This window comes from Polyergus mexicanus, unplaced genomic scaffold (assembly GCF_030449975.1).
Source record: "Polyergus mexicanus isolate NDT 795.1 unplaced genomic scaffold, iyPolMexi1.0 SCAF_15, whole genome shotgun sequence".
Classification (NCBI taxonomy): Eukaryota; Metazoa; Arthropoda; class Insecta; order Hymenoptera; family Formicidae; genus Polyergus; species Polyergus mexicanus.
The window spans coordinates 2,498,390-2,512,721 of NW_027223335.1; the positions used below are offsets into that span (position 1 = coordinate 2,498,390).

General features: G+C 38.9%; 1 protein-coding gene across 2 annotated transcripts in view; it reads left to right on the forward strand.

Annotated features, from left to right (window-relative positions):
* Positions 1-13,539, forward strand: part of LOC138940027 (protein Wnt-6) — a 35,399-nt gene extending 21,860 nt beyond the window's left edge. For both annotated transcript variants that reach the window (XM_070308502.1, XM_070308503.1), the window contains exons 3-5: positions 9,814-9,933; positions 10,266-10,465; positions 11,051-13,539. In XM_070308502.1, coding sequence (XP_070164603.1) covers positions 9,814-9,933; positions 10,266-10,465; positions 11,051-11,512 — 782 coding nt within the window. In that variant the 3' untranslated portion in view covers positions 11,513-13,539. The remainder of the gene's footprint in view (positions 1-9,813; positions 9,934-10,265; positions 10,466-11,050) is intronic.
* Positions 13,540-14,332: the final 793 nt, after the last annotated feature.

Sequence of the window (14,332 nt, forward strand, 5' to 3'; positions counted from 1 at the left end):
GAACGGTAAGAAGGGAAGGAAAGAGTAGAAAGATATGGTAGGATCCTTCGATGCGCTGGTATACCTGATGAAAATAAAAAGGACAGTTTACGCGTAATAAAATGTGTTACCGCAGCTCCTCCACGAAGGTGGTCCGACAGGTACGCCCGCGCTTCCCGAATCTTCCTCGCGGGGTTGCCTGAGTTTTATCCCTAATAGGACAGGGCGGCAAATTTAATGGAATCTCCACTAAATCGGGTACTAATTATTTGGCAGGGAGGGCGCCGACGATCCCGCTAATATCGCCCGTAAAATCTTCGGTTCATCCTATTTTACGATCCTTGGATGACTTCTTATAAAACACAGAAATACACAGAGCATGAAAAATGGGCAAGGATGTAAAATTTCAAATATTTTTGGAAAATTCAAGATTGGAAAGTTCTACAACGAGAAATATACAAATGTTTTTCTAAATATTAAAAAAAAAATATTGATTTTTATTGAATTAAAATAATGGAGACTGATTTTTCTAAATAATATTTTATACGTTTTGTTGGAATTTCCATACCTTAATCAATCGAAATACCTGCGGGAATATTGTCCGGCGAGGTCTGCGGCCTTGACAGGTCCCTTAAACGGATTAAGACCGTGCGCTGAAATTTGCGCGAACGCGAAGTAGCGATAATCAGAGGGACTGAAACGGATTTAGCGGCGTGGCGCTAAGTGTTTCGTCGCCTCGCGAATGCGGCGCTAACTAATGCGCTCCGTATAGCGTTCCCGGCTTACCCGCTTTCGCGCCTCTGCCATTTCCCGTCTTTCTCGCACGTACGGGAATTAAATAACGTCACGCATACGTGTCAAGCACCTACTAAAAGGCCTTTAAAAGATGTTTGTCCACCGCGTCGTTCGAGCTTCGTCAGTTGGTTTCGCGCCGATTCTCGTGAATCTGTACGAGAATCATTGTCACGAAATATTAAAATTCAAGTGCATGCAGGATTGGAAAAATTTATTTGCGCGAGGGAAATATTAAAAACGCGATGAGTTTATAATTATATTTGATAAAGATTAGTAAAGATATTTATTTAAATCTATGAGCAAATAAATAATTATTTTGACTTTAAAATACATTTTGATCGTATAAAAGATTTTTTATTCAAACTAGATATGTACATTTAAATTTAGATGAACGTAGGACGATTTCGAAAAAATGATTTAATTTTATTTCTACGATTAATATTAATTTTTAAATAATTGCAAAAAATAAGTTTGTCAAATATCAAATATTTTCGTCATCATTTTATTTTTACCTAAAATGTGAGAATTTAGCGATAATTAAACTAAAATTTAAAAATAAATCATATTCACGATGCGTGATGGTACATTGACCTTTCGCTTGCTTGTCGCCAAGTAGGTTAATGAAGCAAACGCAATCGTGACTGCAAGCTGCGTTCATCGAGAACATTTTATTCACAGTAACCATCATTATCGCCTGCGGTGCTACTTGTCAAGACCACTATGGAGACCGCTATGGGGGGTTTGCTCGTCTTCGGCTCTCGCACAATATTGCCAAAGATATACGCAAAATACTATTGGCGCACCGGGTCCGGAATGAACTCGGATTCATATGAAATATTTATGAGGCGGTGGCACCCTCATGACAGCAGCAACAATGGCAACCATGAGCGTCGATCATGGTGGAAGCGTGTCGAAGTACGAAGACGAAGGGAAAGCCCGATTTTTCTCGCTTTTCTAGCGGTCATAAAAACCGGTAGGAAGGAAATTATCCGTGACTAAAGACGGACCGGTCCCGACACAGGCGGGTATCCCGTATCGCGGTATCTCGCGAGAAATAAACGCATAAAGAGAAAGAGAGAGAGAGAGAGAGGGAGAGAAAAGAAATATTTCTCATCTTGCTTGCCGAGAAGACGAAAGCCCGTGTCATTTTATTAACACTATTAGCTCCGATGTTAACCGTGAACATGAACCGTGCGCGCACTCTCGACGAACGAAATCTATAAATGGAACAGAATACGTAAGATGCAACCACGTGCATCCGCGTACAATCAATTTGAGATATCACACAAAAGTGTTTTAATTGATATTTAAAAAAGTAACGATAGAGGTATCGTGTGAGTTTTATTTATTCAATTATAAATCTTTGATTTTGTTAGCTATTATCGATGTATATATATTAATTTTATATACATTATATGTATAACTTTAACCAAGTTTTCGTGCGGTTACTCTTTGTAAGAACTGCATCTGAAAAAGTAATAGATTCACTGCATTGCAAGGATAGTCGAACTGGTTTTCTCTCCACAAAGGATTGACAACAGCAAACAGTTTAGCGTTCCATGCGTTTATTGTATTTCGACTACCGTACGTTTAACTCTTCCGTCGTTGGGCGCGGGAGGGTGTGGGAGGAGGAGGAGGGAGAGGAAGGGGAGATAGCATAGGACAGGCTGACGAAAAAAAGGACCAGGACAGATCTGTTACTCCGTTAGATCTTGTCGGCCTGACATTTGAATGCTTCGTCGATTCTACGGCGTCGAGAGAAGAATGGGAGAAACCGAAAGGAGAGGAAGGACTTACCGGCGCGCGATTGTCGTCTTTATTTTGTCTTTTTTTCATCGTATCTTATGGGTTTTTGTCAAACTTTGGTGCATTCGTTCGCGGGTTTTACAGACTGGACAACGGGCGAGTAAGTGCTCTTCTTCTCCTCGCGTACTCTCTTGCGTGCATTATATTCAAATCACAAATCTAGCCATGTGACATTTCTAATGTGCTTGCACATTTCTTATGCTTTATAAAACATCTCGTCTCAATTTTAACGATATTTTGCATATCTAGCAATAATTTTAATTAAAATGAGAAAGGGGAGTCCTTTAACAATTCTGCATTGTTTTCATTAAAATATTCATTGACGATCGATTGCTTCGTCTATTCAATGCATAATATTAATCGGATAATTTTAAGAAAATTTGGAGAGCGTCTAATTTGAATAATTTCACTCTCAATATATGATAAAGGGTATTCGACAAAGGGTATTAAAAAAAACGACAGTACGATGGAGGAGATCGTTTCCATCGACTTACCTTCGATCGCTTCGATAATTGCCACGGTATCTCATCGTACTCGCCTTTTCTTCGCGCGCTTGATGCATCGCGAAACGCAGCTTAGAACTCGGACGCTTAGCGAGAACGGCGAAAGAAAGAGAGAGAGAGAGAGAGAGAGAGAGAGAGAGGAAAGGAATATAGAGAAATTCCTGCAAGAACGCAGAATCCAGCGGTAATACGGTACGGTAGCGCTCAAAAATCTCCTGGAATCCGCGCGAAGAAAAGGCGAGCGCGCCGAAGGAGCTCCCGCCGCAGCAATTGGTCACTCCGCGATTTTTGCCGGTATTCATGCGTCCGTTCCTTGCGCGGTATTTATTGGAAAGGTTTTCTTCCCTCTCTCCTCCTCTCCCTCCCTCCCTCCCCCCCCGTTATATGTATATACGTACATACGCGAGCCCTCGGAGAGTCGAGAAATGGGCCCCGCGTCGAGACGATCTGCGGTACTCGCGCGAGCGATCGAGTCGATCCTCGTGGCCTTCCTCCGATCCCATCGTCGCGGATGCACTCGTCCCGCGGCCCTAAACGCGCTATCTTCCTCTCTCATTGAATCTCCACTTTATTTACGAATGCCCATCGAGATTTATCGTCGTTCGCGCTGCTCTCTTCTCTTTAACCTGCTTCAGTGTCGTCTGCTCTTTCCTTTCTCGCGTTCGCCTACTTCGTCTAATGTTATTTCCTCCTCTTCCCTCTTTCTTTCCTCTTTTTCTATACCCTTGGGTACGTCATATTTTGACGGTACCACGCCGAAAATGATGCGCGTATGAGTAAGAAATACACGTAGATTACTCTAGGAAAGTATTATATAAATAAGAATAATATTAATGTGCTTTAAATTAATTACTTTATTAGTCTGACTAGATCAAATATGATAAAATATCTCCTATATTTTCTTTATCAATTATAACACTTCATAAATGTGCAATTACAATATACAGTTATTCGTGAAACATTTTAATTATTTTTATAATTTTATCAACACGTTTTTGAGATATTTTATTAGATACATGATATGTATAAACTATTTTATTTGGGGCAAAATATATATATATATATATATATAGTGTAAAAAAAATAATATATTAGAAATTGCGGTAAACGTGTTAAGAACAAATTGCAATATCGAAAAGAAGACTCGGCGAGAATGAACGAGGATTGATACGAAACGAGATCTCTACCGCACATGAATCGGTACATCCGACCCGATAGATCGTCTCGCGGCTAAACAAATCACTCGGTTGAGAACGAACGATCGATAGCATCTACGTGCGTCGATCGGGCACAACGGCGACATAATTCTTACAATGGCGGTTCGACGCATCGCCGCAAATTGCGCGCTTGCATGATCCGACCGATCGATTAATCACCGCGAGATTTACGAGGGATTTGTTAAACCTTTACGAGACTTGCACGACTGTGTAATGCAATTGCGCATTTGCATGCTCTCGCATATTTCCACAAATGTATATCGGCTATCGATAGCGTTAATGTAATGTTATAGAGAATGTCAATATTAATGATTTATTTTTGAGAACTATGAATTCGTTTTGTTTTTTTTTATATTAAAAAATTTTATATCATTTATTTATTTCTTAACATTGAAAATTTTATTATAAAGTTGACGATGTATCTGTAAATTATGATTGGCTTTCGCGGATCTCTCTGCGAAAAAATTGCGATGCACGATGGGAGGAGATCATCGAAGGAAATCGTGAGAGGAAATCGAATGCAAAAATTTGATAAAAATTGAATAAGGCGTTATTCGATCCGGTAATATAGGTTTAGCTAGCATAATTGGTTTCTTAAGATTGATCAGTATTAAGATTGCGTCACACTGAAACGCCGCACATAGTGAATAAAAACATACCTGCGACATTTACACAGCATGAAGGATATTTCGCATAATCCACGAGGTTACATAATTGACAAGCAAGTGGATCACGATCATCTCGACACATGTATATGTTCGCGGCAAGTGGAACGTTATTCGCAATATTCCTCTTTCACCAATATACAGCAATATTGAAAGAATGCCGCCGATGCACCATGTATATTTATGCATATGTCAGTCGGCGACGCTGATGCAACGTGAGTAATCTGCGCGAGATAGGCGGTATATAATCTCCTTTTACCCATAAAAGGATCATGACTCAATCCTCCGTTAAAGTGTTTGGGATTATGTTCGATATTATTAGCCATACGAGCAGTTCATAAAATTAAAAAGTATATTCTAGTTATCTCTCTCTCCATGCATTGAAGGCAAAATTTGAGAGACAGGATCCACTGCCTCAATATTACGTGACGTAAATCGAGAGTGAAACATTCGTATATTTCGGTGTTACATGACGTATAAAGCATTATATCTACAATACGATATCATTGCCTATCAATATCTTTTTCAACAAGTCATTCCAAGTCATACATCTGAGCTACATATGTCTATATTACGTTATTCGTGTAGTATTACCTTCATATATTCACGGAATCAACATGACACGAGCGAATTGAGACGATTGTACGTTTTAGAAAAGCGACGAAAAGATATTTTTCGATTTCCGAAAGTGAAATTATTCGCTATTTGTTCTGTTGTCGTCTGAGTTATTCTTTCGCCTGGAATAATGAAGAATAATGAACGAGACAGAGAAGAGAACATTGCGAAAAAGGGAGCCGAAGAAGGCCGCGAGAGAGATGGAGAAAGAAGAAGAGGAGGCTACTCGCGCAATTAAATTACGGCGTAAGTCCCGCTCCGAGGATAATGCCCCGGAATGCTGATAATTGGCCGAACCGTCCGAAGGCGACCCGAGACGAAGGGCTCACAGGTGCAGCTGGCGGCGCGGCATCGCGAAGAGATCATCGGCCCTCGTGTCTAATTGATTCGAAGTGATTTATATTATCTGCCGTTCCTCTGCACCTCCGGCATTCCTCGCGCATCGTGGTGATCGTCGAAATGCTCAGATGAATTGTCGTTCAGAGAAATATTTCGAGACAGAGATTGAAGCTTTCCTTGATCAATCTATGATCCGTGCGCGTTCTATTATAATCTATGGTTTAATGAAAATTTTTGATTAACACGAGATTCGTTAATTTAGATAATAAATATATTATATATAAATGTTATCTTATCTTGCTGCAATATAACAGATTGAAATAATTTTTTCTTTGTTGAAGAAAAAAAATCTCTTGACTGCGTATGTGTGTCTCACTCGGTCATATTTTTAAAAATTGCCCGAGTACTCCTTTTTTCGACTTTTTTGAGATTCGTTCAGATTTAGGACCGATCTCAACGGCGCCTGGAGATCCGAGTGAAGGAGAAGGCTGCGAAAAAAGAGGAGCGAGGACGCGCGCTCTCTCGTAAACGATCCGGCCGCGTGAGCTCGAAAGAGCTCGATGCTTCCGTCATGTTAAAGGGCCCGATGTGGCGTTTCGAACGGAGCCGAAACGAGATGGAACGAGCGATCGATCGGCCATGAGGGAAGAAGAAGGAGACCCAGCCAGGCCTCTCTCGCTCTCGAGGTACCGATATCAGATCGCTCGTATAAAACTATCGTATCGTTTAAATACGCACTGAAAGGTGAGGCGATGCATCAGAAGATACGCGGGCGGTGGCAGGCAGCCTTCTTCTCTCTCCCCAGACCTGCGTCCTCCCGTTCCGTCCGCGCTGTCGATCCGCGCTGAAGATATCCGCCTGGAATCCATGGGAACCACGGAGAACCAGGCTTAACGCGTATAACTCCTCCCTAGCGTCGCAGCGGAGCCCACCATCCGGACCTCGTACGTCTCATCTCCGCGTTTGCCTCCGGTATTCTACTTTGATACGCATATATGCTTTCTCTTTCTTTCACTTGACCAAATTTTTTTTTATATATTTTTTTTTATTGAGATTATGTTATAAGTAATGTGAGACAATAATATTATTTTAGAAATTCAAAAATTGTAGGAGAGTTATATGTAATAATAAAAATTTATATATAAGATACGACAGACATGTATAAGTCAAAAATGGAAGGAGATGATAAATGCAAAGAGAACGATCGGAACAATACGTGTTGTTCGTCTCGTCGGCGACGGTCGATATTATCAACATCACCGTCTGTATCGAGATAATTGACAGCGAATCGCACAAGTTTCTGAAAAGAGAGAAACCGAGATGCGATCGCGACGCAATTTCGCATCGTCCATGCATCCCTGCTCGATATTCACGATAGCTACTGTGATTTTGCTCTTCTCTCCTTTGGCTTGAATCCGTAATTGGGCGGGCATACCACGTTATGAGTTAATTCCGACGTACCGGCGTCGGAGCGGAGATCATATCGATACGATTCAAGATCCGCGAGATCCATCTCGATTCTCGACGAGTATTTCACAAGGACGATGTCAATTTAACGAGACGACATTCCGTATTTGAATTTTGCATTATATATAATATTTAAGCATTATAAATTGTTTTTTAAGTACGCATTTACTAAATAAATAAAACTTCTAAATAAATTATAAGCAAGAAAGAGAGATATTAACATTTAGAATGATTCGTATAAAGTAAGAGTTAAAGAAACGTGTGAAATGCACACGTAGAATGCGAAAATAAAAACGTGATCTGACATGCATCCTGCGAAAACCGGATGCTCGTTGGAGACTAGAGACAATGGTCGACCGAGCGATATTCCGTTTTGAAAAGGGGTGAAATTCCGCGTCGTGTGCATTGTCCGCTTAATGATTGAGTGGAGACGTGACAGGTGAAACCGAATACACGCACACGCTCCACTGGAGGAGTTTGCACCGGGCGCGAGTCCCCCTGGATCCCCATGGGTACACCTATCGCAGTCAGACAAGCGTGGGCTGGAATTGTGGGATCCACCAATGGGCCTCTGCTCCCAAGACCTTCGACATTGACGATATTCCCCTTTCATGCTGGTCTTTTCGTGAGGCCTATTTGCGATTGGCGCCACCCACAACTCTCTAAACTACCGGATAGAATAATGCAATTTGATATCTCGGACGTGGGGTGTGTACGGATTCAAGATCAAGCGATTGAAAAAAATTGTAGTATTAAAGAATACTTGCTCGTGTATGTAATGTGATGAGAAATCATGATGCTATTGAAATAATTTTGTTATTCGCAATTTTAAACAAGCCTTAATCGCATACTGTTACATCGACTAATTGTCATATATAACTTCTATTTGTCATATAGCAACTACTCAGAGTCATATCTAGGGTATGGCAAGTATGGCACATGCCCTGAGCGCCACTTGAAGGGGGGCGCAATTTTTGTTAACCTGATACGATCCAACGTCCTTTCTCAACCACATCGATGCATATAAAAGCTAAAACAGCAGTCTAACAAGTTGCTACCCACATTTTTGCGAGAGGTTCCATTTACTTCATTAAAACAATATATTACTAAATATTTTATTCATGTTATACAACAATCTCGCACATACATATATGTAGAAAGCGAACCATTAATTTTATTTTCGTGTCTTCACGGAAGAAAGTATCACGGTGGCGCTAACTAAGAGTGCGACGCCGTTTCTTTTCAAAAAAAATAAACGAATAATGGGTCTATCGGCAGTTGTAATAGTTGCATTGTAGAGCAATGCTGGGATTTATTTGCACGTTTCGGCCCGATTCCATAACTCACATCTATTGCCCCCCGCTCATTAGTAATGAGCGCGTTAGTAATGAGTCGCCAGATACGCGTAACTCAGGAGAAACTGACTTTGAGAGCACATCATAGATCAATTTGCATCAATGAAAGCAAGGAAAATGTAGTTATAATTTTTATGTAGTAACATAATGTGATAAATAAAAGATTAAAAATGATGTGACTTGTATTTTTGAGCTGATATTATGATAAGTTAAAAAATGTCCCATATGTTTGGACAGGGGCGCAATTTCAGTGCTTGCCATAGGAGCTATTTTCCATAGATACGTCTCTGCAACTACTGCATATGTATATGTGCAGTGTGTCTAATATTAAATTATATCTTGTATCGCATGTCTATTTTATACTTGACATATGGATAACAATGTACGGAGATCTTGCAATGTCATATTATATAGATGTTCCAATCTATATAACTCGTTCACGGTTAAACGCTGTCGTAATCAGATCTATATCTGCACGGATCAACTGACCTAGATCATTCAACCAAGTAATGATCTCCGCAAGACATGTTCATTGAAAAGTCAGTCTTTTTAAAACTGTTAGTCTAAGAAATACTAACTAAATTGTAACAGTATTAAAGTTTTTCGATTGAACGATCAATATATTAGCAAACTAATCCTCGTGAAATCTATTAGCACAGAGTTATTTTTAAATAAAACTTTCCAAAATTTATTTGGAACTCTATCATTAATTAAATACATCTTAAAGATCTCCGTTATACACATATGGTACACATACGAAGGCTCTGAATTGTCTTATTCGCCGATCGACGCGTAATCCGATTTGTTTCTCGAGCGATCTGATTGCGCGACCTTCTTCAACTTTACTCGCCGACATTGCTTCTTATCTCCCGGCATCCTTCTTCGAGACTCTCTCTATATGTGGACCGGGAGAAGATTCTTGCCAATTTTTTTTTTTTTTTTTTCCGTTCGCTTGCCGTGCACATGGCGCGCTTCTTCTTATTTCGCGATTGGTGATTTATGTCGCCGATCACACTACTACCACGGTAATAGTCCATTAATTGATCTTGGATTCTCCACCATATGCTTTCAGATACGCGGGAGACGGGTTTCGTGAACGCCATCACCGCCGCTGGAGTTACTTATGCGATTACGAGAGCCTGCACTATGGGTGACCTCGTGGAATGTTCTTGCGATAAGATGACGTCGAAGGGTAAAAGCTTGCTCCTTTAATCTGTCTAATATAATTTAATTCGCATAGCGATTTCTCATTAATCTTACATAGGAGAGAATTTACAAGAAACTTTAAAAAATTTTCTCAATAAACTAAAATTATTATTATTTTCCAAAATAAATAAGAAGCATTATATTTTTATACGTCTACATTTTTATCAAAAAAATTGTGTAGCGTAATATCGATAATAAGTTTCTCAAAATTGCCCTTACAATGTGCAATTTTTTTCGCATTATACAATACATATGATATTATCAGTATTTTCGCGATTAAATCTTGAAAAAGGGAGAAATATGGCGATTTTTGCGCAGGTAATCGTTTAGCTAAGTTCGTACGTGCGGCCAAAGCTCAGAAAAGTTTGCCAACGGAGGGAGAATGGGAATGGGGTGGGTGCGGCGATAACGTGAACTTCGGCTTCCGAAAATCTCGAGATTTTATGGATGCGCCTTATCGTAAACGAAGCGACATTAAAACGCTAGTAAAGCTTCATAACAATGATGCTGGACGTTTGGTAAGAGTCATTTTTTTATATCTACTCTTTTATGCATATCTAATTGATACGTTGTGTCTTTCTTCTGTTGCTTGTTATCATTGCTTACTAGAATTGCTTGATGATAATAATCTTTTTATAATTTTTTTATATTATTATTTTTATAAGATACGGTTGCACAATTTCGTGAAAATATTGTGTATCATTCTCATAATTGCATATAATTGCTAAATGTAATGGGAAATATTTAGTTGAAAGAATTTATAAAATGCGTTTAATAATTACTATAAATCAATGTATATTTCAATTTTATTTTTTTATGATGCTGATTTTACATCTTGAATACTCTAACAGACATCTTGTTTTAATAAAATTAGAGGTTGGTAATTTTTAAATCATCGCGACTATAATTAATAGGCGATGTGATTCATATTGACACAATACATAAAACTGACTTCTCATTTTCAATTATTGATTCTTCGATGCATTTGGATTCGATTTGCTTTGTATCATTGTTAAAATTTTAAAACCGTCAAATCTCACGTTAGAAAGATGACGTTGAGAGATACATTGCAATTCGACGTGCTGTTTACATTCGCTCCTCAGGCTGTACGCAACTTTATGAAGACCGAGTGCAAATGTCACGGGCTTTCCGGTTCCTGTACAGTGCGCACTTGTTGGCGCAAAATGCCACCGTTCCGGGAGGTCGGTAATCGCCTGAAGGAATCCTTTGACGGCGCAGCCAAGGTCATTCCCAGCAACGACGGTCACAATTTCATCACCGAGGGTCCCACCATCAAGCCACCCGGTAGATTCGATCTGATCTACAGTGAAGATTCGCCGGACTTTTGTAAGCTGAATCGTAAGACCGGTTCACTGGGGACGGCGGGTCGTCAATGCAATGCGACTAGTCCTGGAATCGAGGGCTGTGAGTTGCTTTGCTGTGGCAGAGGTTACGATACGAAAGTCATCAAGGAGAAGATCAATTGCCAGTGCAGGTTTCGGTGGTGTTGCGAGGTCACGTGCAACACTTGCCTTGTCAAGAAGACCGTCAACACTTGCCGCTAGAGTGTCGACGTAAGTGAAAAACTTTTTCATGTAACGTTATAAATATAGGTGTATGACAACCTCGAAAGAATATTTCGAGTTGATTTTGCATCGGTTTTGCACGTCTTAACGTAGATTGAGGAGATACAAAGTATCGATAGGAATGATTTTTTGTTCGAGTCTCATTGTGCATTGGAGTCATAATGATACGACTCAGAATATAATTATAGACGAAGTCGCGGAATTTTAGAGAGTGTTAAATATTAAAAATTTTGCTTTTTTTTATCAATGAAAAGGAATATTCACGAATATTCATCAAACTTTTTCTTGTCTCGTTATCAATTTCTATAAGAGACATTAGTGATGAATTTACAATTATTGCACCATTCAAGCCATCTGATACAATCATTGCTTGTGTATTAATTGGCTGGTATATGAAGTATGTTTTTTTGAGATTTCAATACTGATCCTTAACGCTCGATGGTTAAAACTTTTCGATTTTTATCAAGACTGCTATCGCTATCGATGCAATCGTCCCTCGGTATCCCTTCGTGAAAATGCTCGATTATATAATAATGTTTTGTAATATATATGAATTTTTAGGCTTACGGCTCGATCGTGAATGTTTAACGACGAATGTTCAGATGATCATGTGATTTACGATTTATCGCGACCGAGATTCTCGGTGTCAGTTAAATCTAGGTTACTAGATGTATGAGTTTAGGATTTCTAACAAGATTTATCGTACGCGTGAACGCGAGAAGCGGAGTCGGGAACGTCAGTAGTGCATGCGTGTGCCGAGTCAGACGCGAGTTGCGATGCAACTAGACGCGATTCTTCTTCGCGTTTTGCGGAACAGTATATATCTTCGACTGTGTATCTATGAATTGGCGGTAGCTGTAAAATTGAATATTTTCAATATAGAACTTGATGTAGATCTTATCGATAAAATATCAACGCTGACAATATAGGTTGCAGTCAAAGATTTTTATTGTTATAATCGAGATCGGTTCTACATTCATATCGCTCTGCAGATTTTTATTAAACTGTTAATTTCAAACTTTAGTGAAATAATGAAAATAATTTGCAATGTTAATTAAAAATTAATTAATTAAAAAAATTTTTTTCTCATTTTAACAACAATAAACTTTAAATATTGTCAGGATTTAATAAACCTTATTAATCTATTTTTCATATCTTTAATAAAGAAATGTATATATATTTTAATGAGAAAAACGAATCGTTTTGACGAGGTCTAACGGGTTTTTGTTATGTAAAATTGATCCTACGTATAATAGTTGTTATCAACATCGCCGATGCCGTTGACGCAAGGTGATCGGGTTTTTTTCTTTTTTTTTTCTTTTTTTTTTTTCCTTTACTCGTGCTGAAGCTTTCCACGTATCTCCAGTGCTCGTAATACATATTAATACGCACGTATAGTCGTATGATGAATTTATGTAAAGTATATTCGTCGGACCATCATAACGCGCCGGTATTCGCATAGTAATGTTCGATGAATCGCTTTTCTGCTTGAATCGCCGCGAGGTCGGGCTTCGAGCAAAATCCCGAGTGATCAATTCGACATTAACGGCATATCAAAAACATCTCGACGTTATGTCGTATCGAGTTTTTATGCAAATTTTCTCTTGTTGATTATACAGTTGGAAAACTTGGGACCTTGCTTTCGCTTCACGCGCGCATCTGTGTATCCAATTATGTTGCTTTTTGTTTTTCTCGCGTGATAATATATAAGCTTTGTGCCATACGTCGCGGTTCGATCGATCGATATTTGTCAAGCATGTACCGATCAACGAGCTTTACACACGAGCTTCTTTCGTTTCTCAAATAATTACTTTTTATCGGCTAACGAGCCTTATCGCGTCACAGGGCTTCCCTTTTTGTGTACATAAGACTGAATTTATTAATGTTTGCACTCTTGCGTAATATGAGTTAAGTACGGAAAAAAATTGTATTCACGCGGACGAATCTCGTTTCTTATTATTAGGATTTATTAGCAGTGACGACTTACTTTAGGATGCGAACATATATAGAAGGAAGAAATATATGATTAATTTGAAATTTCAGTATTTAACTCGTATATTAAATCTCACTTCGAACGATCCTTCTACGATTATCCTCCGCGCTATTTATCATTTCAGGTAAGTGTGAAATTATCCTATACATTTTTAATTACGATGATATCCCGTAATGTTGAATGGATATATAATGATCCGACAAGTATAGAGCATATTATTGGACATTCGAAATTTTTGAAATCTTTTTTCCTCTTCAAATATTTAAATTAGATAGCAGAGATAAATTTAGAAAAGGTGATGAAGAGATATCGGTGTTATAAAATTTATTCTGTTTGTACATTAGTTTCGTTTTCTCTTTAGAGTTTGTGAGATTGAGCGTGTCAACACAGCCTTCAGGCCTTTGTTAGTGTTAGATATTTGCCAAGTTTGTTTTTCTCTCTGATTTTGTTGATAGCTATTATTTGGATAGGACGTTGGATAAAAAAAAAAAAATCTTTTGTCAAACTTAGAATAAAAAGCGCTAAAAGATTAATCTCGAAAAACGTCCCCGAACGACGAGGAATATTTTTGTACCTACGTTCTCACGTGCCTGAAGACGTGGTAATAGGGATAAATTAAGGAAACCGAGGTCTCGTATATCAAGGTATCGTGTAAAACACGGACTTTTACCTGTAATTCAGGTTTATACACGACAGTCGACAATCGAGCAGTTAAGGGCTACCACCATTTCTTGTAAAATAGTTTTACGGCCACCGTTAAAAGAGAGGAATTTCGCATAACCATAAAGTTGCCGAAGACTCGCGTC